The 9,228-nt window shown below is 33.0% G+C and overlaps 1 protein-coding gene across 1 annotated transcript; it reads right to left on the reverse strand.

Moving 5' to 3' along the window:
- Nucleotides 1-4: 4 nt before the first annotated feature.
- LOC127733762 (uncharacterized) lies at nucleotides 5-1,403 on the reverse strand. Its single transcript, XM_052243075.1, has 2 exons — nucleotides 1,321-1,403; nucleotides 5-597 (listed from the first exon to the last, which is right to left on the reverse strand). The coding sequence occupies exons 1-2, from the start codon at nucleotides 1,322-1,324 to the stop codon at nucleotides 5-7; spliced, it is 597 nt and encodes a 198-aa protein (XP_052099035.1). The 5' UTR covers nucleotides 1,325-1,403.
- Between the last annotated feature and the right edge of the window lie 7,825 nt (nucleotides 1,404-9,228).

Genomic DNA, 9,228 nt, shown 5'->3' on the forward strand with positions numbered 1-9,228 from the left:
CATGTCAAGGTATCGTCTCGTTATGATTACATGTTTGACTTTCTGAATTTAATGCTGGCGGCTCTATCTTAAGCACCGAAGTTTCTGATTCTACTTCATTGAGAGGTAGGCTTTCAGTCTCTTGATTCGTGTTTTCAATAGTTATTTCAAGCCCTGAATCTTCACGATTTAATGCTTCTATATCGGAACTGGAACTTGTATTAATGTTAGACGTTAAATTCACCCTCGGTGCTGAACCATCTTCAAATGAAAACTGACTATCTGATTCGGGAATTTCGAAATGCACCGTATGTAGTGCTGGTGATGATTCGTTCTTTGTTAATGCACGTATCTCCGTTTCACCTCCCATTTCAGTAAACATGGATTCATCCATTATTCCATCTGTCACAGAGGACGCAGATGACATCTCTTTTCTTTTTCCAAACAAACGATCACAACAATAATCCTCTTTGTCGTAACATTTTGCGAAGCAGTTACAGCAATACCATTCTGTCCAATGACGGAAGTCGCTCTCATTATGTTTCTTACAAAATAATGCACAAAACAGGATAGCAATAACCACACAGACAACTACGATCAAAACAATGGCGATGGGACCTAGAAAAGTATGTTAATACAAATGAAAACAACATATGATTTTAAATGAAGGTGTATAGATTTGCAAACTCTACATATGTCCATGTGTGGCCGTAACTTCCAGCCATTGTAGACGAAACGCGCGCTCGTCTTGCGTACAAAATTATAAGCCTGATATCTTTGATGTGTATATCCTATATAATTATATACAATGAATCAATCCTGCAATTGTAATTTAAATATCAAATCAAATGCCTATCAATTAAAAATTTTAAAACAATATAACAATCTACAAGTGTTCAATCAGCGTTTATACCTTCGACAAATATCGTTTATGTTTAAGACTTTAGCACAAAATTCATTGAATACACAATGTTTACGCAACGCAATAACATAACAACATAAATAATTGGGTTTGTGTATTCATTGTGTTCTCTTGTAGTTGTTAGAAATGACTTTCCATGCAAACACTTACAGGAAAGAGCATTTTCAAGGTCATTCTTTCGTATAGAGATTCCAAATTACTACTTTAAAAAGTCAATCATATGACAGTAACCACATGTAAAAGTGTCCGATTTCAATTTTTTTGTCGTTCTAATTTAATTCAGTTCATAAAAATACGGTAGGATACTCCGGCAATGTTTCTAAACGACTTTCATTCCTATCTTAAACCGTAGCTAGACCTAATTTGATTAAGGTATGTATACCTTTATATTAATGTACACTTTTTTGTAAAATACGTACTCATTTTATAACGAGCTCTGCATTCTTTCCTGTAGTATTTTCTTGGTACAGTTTTAATTTTGGGGCATCTGTGACTTTGTTTATTACTGAAAAATATTGGAAAAATGGTTAAGTCAATTGAGACAAACTGAAAGGTTGAAATAACAATGAACATTTGTATATGTTAAAAGCATGATCAACTGATCTAGAATTACACATATATAACTGACTACTTATTTTCACTTTAAACAGGAAATTAAGATTGCAATTCCTTTTTAGCAAAGTTAACCTGTATTTTAAGATTGTTTTTGATACGTGTTTAGTTTACTTTTGGTGATATAGAATTTCATCTTTTGCTTCTCAAACATTTGGCTATGATAAAGGTAACTGTTGAAAACTGCGTCAAACCTTTTCCCCTGCGTTTACATTGTATATTGCATGCATCACACTCTTTTATTACATGACATATTTTGTTAATTTTCTTTTTTCCAACATGAGCTCATTTTTGTTATCGTACATAATGTAATAAATGTTAGATGGATAAAAAAAAATCAAACAGTAATAGTCGTATTGGTTTACTGCAAGAAATAGAAATATTTCGTATTATTCTGTTGTATGTATGTATGTTTTGTGTTATTGTAAAGTATTCATATGTGATGTTATATTTGTGTGTATATATATATGTGTGTGTGTTCTTCTGTTGCACATTTAATGCGACTGTGATTTTTCAAAGGAAGTTTCAAGTTTCTAGATAGATGTAAGAAAACACGAGAAGGAAAGGGTAAAAGAATGTATACACGCTAATGCATCACATTATGGCAAAGAAATAGGTTACTGAAGTAAAGTACTTGGATAGGATGGTAAATACTCTGCTATTGGATCTTGAAGGCAATTAAATAAAATTAACGTAAAAAAATGTGACAAATATTCATTTTCTAAAAGATAAACAATATCTATATTACTTCTATTTTTATATTACTTGCTGATTACAAGGGAGCTGTTGAACCAAGGGTTCCAAGTCGTTAAGTTGAAATCATCCCTTTGAACATTTTACGGACACTATCATGAATTAGTTGACCGTTATGAAATATCTGTTTCACTGATATTCTCTTCTATGACGACGGATATGTTTCAATCGTCGTACCCACAATCCCGTCATTGACCTACAAAATTAGACTTATCACCGGATCTGTACCAACATGCGCAAAACGACGGGTGCCACATTACCCTTACGCAGCACCTGAAATAACCCCTTTTGTTTTGTTTTGGTTTTTTTAGGGCCGGCAGGGGGGGGGGGGGGATTGCGCATCCTGTAGTTTTCTATGTTGTGTTTTGTGTGCTGTTGTTTGTCTTTTGGTCGTTTCTATTTTTTGCAAAGGTATATTTTGTCAGTTTGTGTTCGACTTATGAATTTGGATGTCCCTTCAGTATTTTTCGTCTCAGAACATCAGTATCATTTTACAATTTCGTATAAATGTAATAGGTTTAAGCGTATTGTTGCTATATTAGAACATAGCTAAAATAGATTTTTATGGGTTTTTAATTTAATTTTTTTTAATTGGCCATAACATCATTTTTTACAAGAGGTATCAATTTGCTTCATGCAAAATAAAACTTGTACTAATTTATATGCATATAGTACTTGCATGTCCATACATAGACTAAAACCTGAACAGCATCTATATATGGGTAATAAAATATTAATGTGAATAAAACAAATCCTGTGCAGTTTGAAACATTGACTGAGCTTAACCATTTGTGCAGATTTGAAGAGCAGATGACTATAGAATGAAGGTGTTAAAACTATGGAATTTTTTCAATGTGTCCAAAAAAATGAATTTACAGAGAACTGTTCGGCAAAAATATACATTTTTGACTTCGCGAGACGCATCATAAAGGGCTTTTCGTGGTATGCGAAATTTCGGGGAAATGAAAAAAAGGAATAACTTCCATGTTATGTACATATTTCGGACGCATGAAAAATTAAAGAGTGTTTATCTCATGTTTCAATCGAGTTTTACTCAAGAAGCAATGATATATGAACATCCAAAATGATAAACCAGAGTCATACATATCCGTATGTAATCGTAAAGTTTTCGAAGGGATTGCTTTAACTTCACCACTTGGAACCCTTGTTTTAGTAGCATCTTTGTACGCAGCAAGCCTGAGTCCTCTACCAAGTAAATCAGGATATAAAGTCCAAGCTCTTTAGTATCAACTATGAGATATAAACTACATATGCAAGCGCTGCTGGAATGATGCTACATAGAAATAGAAAGTTATCAATTGGTAAGATGATATCATCTATTTTGACAAAAAAAGTTTTGTAAAATTTGTACTGTATTGCTGTCACGTAGTGTTGTAATTTTACATTAGAGGTATTTTCAACGTTACCATATAAGCGGGAGGTTTGGCTAGCCATAAAACCAGGTTCGACCAACTATTTCACTAAGTCAGGGATATGGCAGTTGTTATCTATATTCCGTTTCTATGAAGATTGGTGTTTGCTTTTGTTGTAGTTCAGTGTTTCTGTTTTTTCCTCTTATAGTTGATGTGTTTCCCTCTGTTATTGGGATTTGTTTTTGCTTAATCGAAATATGACTATTGAACAGCGGTATACTACTGTTGCCTTTATTTGTTCTCAACAGACCCTCATTGTCAATTTCCTTAAAAGAGGTTTTTACAAATAAATAACTCCAAAGTAAATACGTTCAAAATAGTCACCAAACCTTTTATCATTTAGTGAGATAAAATCATTTAGATAGCGAACCGTGAAGTTAAAGTTTATACTTTTTATCACGTCTTCGATTTTGGTATAAGTTTTGGCCTTTCATATATTTAATCAACGAGCTTTACTGAAAAAGACATAAATTTTCGTAATGTGTCCCTGGTGCAATAACATTAGTATTGTTTATGTTATTTGAACTGTGAATCAATTGATTGGATGATTGTTGGTGTTATTGTGTTGGTCAGTTGTTATTGGTGGAGGAAGCCGGAGAGCTCGGAGAGAACTACTGACCATAGTCAGATTGGAGTTGAACGCATCACGCCATGTGCGGGGTTAAATATTTAAACCTCAGTTTTGACGTGCTAGTGATACAGTAGATGAACTATTAATTCCACTCGCCGACCGAGGCATCCAACTGTGGATCGTGAAAATTGGTGAAAAAGAATCAATAATTTCCTGATTATTTTTTTTATAGTGATTAAGGTTAAAACACAGTGTTGACTGCTGTACCCCTATTTTTGACATTTATATTCCTATTATGTCTGTTTGTTTCGTTCACACATTGTTGTCAATTTAATGGAATTTTATGCGACTGTCATAAAAGTGCGAGGTTTAGCTAGCTATAGAACCAGGTTTAGTCCACCATTTTCTACATAAGGAAATGCCTGTATCACGTCAGGAATATGACAGTTGTTTTCCATTCGTTTGATGTGTTTGAGCTTTTGATTTTGCCATTTGATAAGAGACTTTCCGTTTTGAATTTTCCTTGGAGTTCGGTATTTTTGTTATTTTACTATTTTCTACTAATTCCACATAAGTATTATATCTTAAAATAATTTTCAAGGTTATCTTTCGATTACAAAGTGATCAATACTTTTTTTGCTCTATTAAAACTTACCTTGAACCTCACAATGCATACAAATGTAAACATCCCGTTTTCAAATGTTAGAATAATCTTTTCGTAAATTCATGTTGTCATTTTGTCATGCATAATGTTTAATCGGGCCGTGGGTTACAACAATCCATAACAAAAACTATTAATATTTTCAATAATTTACATCATTTTATTAAATTGACTGAACGAATGTGACAGTGCCCTTCAAATTTAAAAAAATCAAATTTACAGGTATTCTAACTGCATAAATATAATGGGTTATCTTATTCAGATATGTTTAATACATAATATCAACAATTTTATTAAGTGGGTGTAAATTGTAATAGCAACAAAAGTATTCAGTCATTAAGTACTAATAGAATTAAATATTGACGTTACAGATATATTTTTTTTCAAATGAGTCTGCTTTCTGGTGTGTATGCATAAATATTTGTAAAATATTTTAGTTTAACCGATTGTTAAGTCAAAACAAATGGACTTGGATTGGGAAACAAGCTATGCCTAATAATGAACGAGTACGTTTTAATCAATATATAAATAAAGGCAACAGTAGTATACCGGTGTTCAAAAGTCATATATATGAGATTCAGTATAATAGATAAATATTTTTTATTACCAATTAAGGGCCCACAAGAGGCATATAGAGAATACATGTATAAGGAAAAAGAACATTGATAAGCATAGATACATATAATTTAAATACACAATTACAATACAATTAGACTGTAAAAAAGCCCTTGGTTTAAAGTATATAATATATTCATATGAGAAATAAATACATCTAACTCATATTGACTTGAATAAATTTTCCAACAGCATTAAGTACCTGATTGTCTTCACAGCTCAATTGATATATAAATTTTTCCTGATTGTCCAGTAAAGTAAAGTTTGGCAGTTTATGGCAAATAAAGTCAAAGAAAGCATCTCTATCAGGGTTAAATTTTTCACATAAAGTTAAAAAATGGATTTCATCTTCAATACAGCCAGAGGAGCATTTATATGTATAATATGTACGAGTGGATAAACGGATAAATGTATCTATATGTTTTAATACTTCACAGTATTGCATACAACTGATATTTACCTACTAAGGATAACTTATTTGACACAACTTTTTGGAATTTTGGGTCCTCAATGCTCTTCAACTTTGTACTTGTTTGGCTTTATAACTATTTTGATCTGAGCGTCACTGATGAGTCTTATGTAGACGGAACGCGCGTCTGGCGTATTAAATTATAATCCTGGTACATTTGATAACTAATTATAACCTAGTTTGATTGAAAATGACGTGAGTTCATTCAGTGCTTGTATTTATAGGTATATGTTAAGGCGATATTAGTTTACCGATGTTAAAGTTTCGTAAATCGATTAAGAAGAGACAAACAAAACTTGGTAAATCGCATGGACTCCAAAAGGAGCGAGACCAGGTGATTGTCTTCTACTATGCATGCAAGTGTCTTCCACTGTGCATGCATGTGTCTATCAAACGTGCAAGACTAATATACCTGTGACGATCAATGGAATCGGAGATCAGCGTCTTGTCCCTATCAATGTTTATTGTTTTAATGACTTATTCGGGATAAAAATGAATTGATCAAAACAAGATTTAAGAAACAGACCAAAAATCTAGGTATAAAACCAGGTTTAACCCACCATTTTCTTCGGAAAATGCCTGTAACAAATTAGGAATGTGACAGTTGTTTTTCACTAGTTTCGTTGATTGATAACGTTTGATTTTGTCAGTTTTTATGGACCTCCCCTTTTTGAATTTACCTTAGAGTTCGGTATTTTTTTATACTTTTCGTTTTGACCAGACATATTGAAAACTCTTGTCAAAGTTGACTGTGCAGTGTTATGAAATATAAAAAGAAAAGCTTTAATTACTTACATTTCTGATATGAAATGAATATATATTCTCCCTATCTATGTGATCAGTAGTGTATTGTTGAGTATATATACGGGTGAAAGAACTGTACATCAGGTATTTGTAAATTTGACATTTAAATTACTTAAGTCATTTGCAAATTTATCATTGAATTTAAATGCGTAAAAAGGAAACAAGATCAAGGGTTAAAATTTAAATTTATTCTTTTCAGCTATGCGAAGAAGAACTATAACAAAAATCTTTATTTTGTATATTTATTATGGTACTTTATGCGTGAATGTAAACGTTAAAGTAGATAAAATCATGCGTACTTTACTTTATTTTTTTATTATGTTTTCATTTCAATTCATCTAAAAAGAATATCCAAAGTGTATCAAATCGGATGTCTTACCCGATGTTCAGATATAGCATCTCATATTAACAGTTTATGTTCTGTTTTTAAAACTTTGAATGATTCAAAACACTACGGAGTTTTTATTTACCCTTAGGCATAGTACGATGTCATTATTCGTATTTGGCACGATTTCCCGGAACTTTTAGCTAGCAAATGCTAATTTTTATTTGATTTGCCATTCTGTTTTTATTTTTATTTGCCACTGATGAATCTTATGTGGATGAAACGCACGTATGCAATTACAAAATATAAGCCTGGATTTTCGATGGGTTTTTACATACACTAAGTCGATGCTACTGCTGGTGGACTTTTCATCCTCAAGGGTATCACAAGCCGCACTTTGTATTGGAATGACATATCATTGATATTGTCTTTTTCTCTAAACTTTATATTTATAAAACTTGAAATCATTCGAAACACTAAGGTTTTACAACCACCAGGCATAAATGGCTTCAGCCGGTTTTTGGTATATTTTTCGGAATTTTTGGTTTGGTTTTAAATGGTGTGTTGGTTTGGCTTTCCAACTTATTCGATTCGAGTTCCACTGACGAGTTGTAAGTGAATCAAACGCAAGTCTGGCGTAACACATCATAAGCTTGGTATCTCTGATGAGTTTTACAACCACTGGGTCGATGCCACTGCTGGTGGACGTTTGGTCTCCGAGTGTATCACCACCCCAATTTGTTGACATGAAATATAATTCCTCTTCAACTTCGATTCGAGGCTGATTTGGCCTGCCTTTGTTTATTCATTTGAACGCCACTGAAAAGTCTCATGTGAATGACGCACACCTGGTGTGACAAATTATAAACCCGGTATCTTTGATGAGTTTTTACATGACATTTTAGGTTCCATTTCTATATATAATTATTTCACACGACAAATCGGTAAAAGGGACTTATCTAACAGATACAAGGTATCTGCGTGCTATTTGTTAATAGCATTTTGTATTATTTCCTCAATATTTCCGACTTAGCCTATGACCGAAAGGGACCTAAAAGAGTAGCCAAATCCATTTAATAGAAAAGAATTTGTAAAAGTCATTTATACCTGAGGGAGTTGAAACCTTAGTTTATTGATAACTTAAAATTTTTTGCTGTGTTTTCTCAAACAACATGTCTTGTGGTCATCTGTCTTGTTAACAGCTTTGACATCTTCAAATGTTATAATTATATAACCAATCGATTTTTGATGTTTTGGCCCTTTAAACCATGACATTTCCCTGCTGGCAGGTCTACACAGGTGATTAATTCACTGTGTATAGTTGAGCGGTGTCTTCTCTTTGGTGCCACAGCCAACAATATACCCTTTCTGCCTACTGAGCCAGGTTCTCACATTGCAGCTGTTTGTTTCTGCGTTCCAGCTGCGATCTTGACAGGTATATATCAGTCTGAGGTACTTCGAGCTCTTCCTCTCATATGCCTCTATACAATTCTCCTTCAAGAATATTGTTAGTTTTATAAGTACTATTGCCTTCTGCTGAGTAGACCATAACAGTACATCTGGTATTTAGTTTGTCTGAACTGTTTCCTGAAACACAAGTTTACGACCCAGATCGAATTCCTACTGTCATAATGAAACCTTCAGGAGACTTAATGTTATCCTTTTTTTTTTGGTAAAACGTAGTACACAGGAATGAACTTCGGAATGGCTTAATCCATCAACTAGAAAAACTCTAAAGAACTTCTGGATAATTTTAAATCTTGATCTTTCTCTGAAATTAATTCTATCAAAAGTTTGATTTTTTAACCCTGTATACCACCTTTCTCCATGTGAAATTGAAAAATCGTCTTAAAGAAATAATCCACAATGCTTTTCAATAGAAAAATTGTAGCATACGCTCTAAATTTATTACTTAGTATACCATACGGGTTATTCTGTTAATAGTGAAAAAAAGGTAAAACATGCTACACAGAGGACCAAGTGATCAGTATGCTGGAGTTTCTTATTGACAACATATTTGTTGAATTTGGGGAAGACTTTTTCAACAAATTGTCGGCATTCCTGTGGGAACGAACTGTGTGCCT

Source organism: Mytilus californianus, unplaced genomic scaffold (assembly GCF_021869535.1).
Source record: "Mytilus californianus isolate M0D057914Y unplaced genomic scaffold, xbMytCali1.0.p SCAF_3, whole genome shotgun sequence".
Lineage (NCBI taxonomy): Eukaryota > Metazoa > Mollusca > Bivalvia > Mytilida > Mytilidae > Mytilus > Mytilus californianus.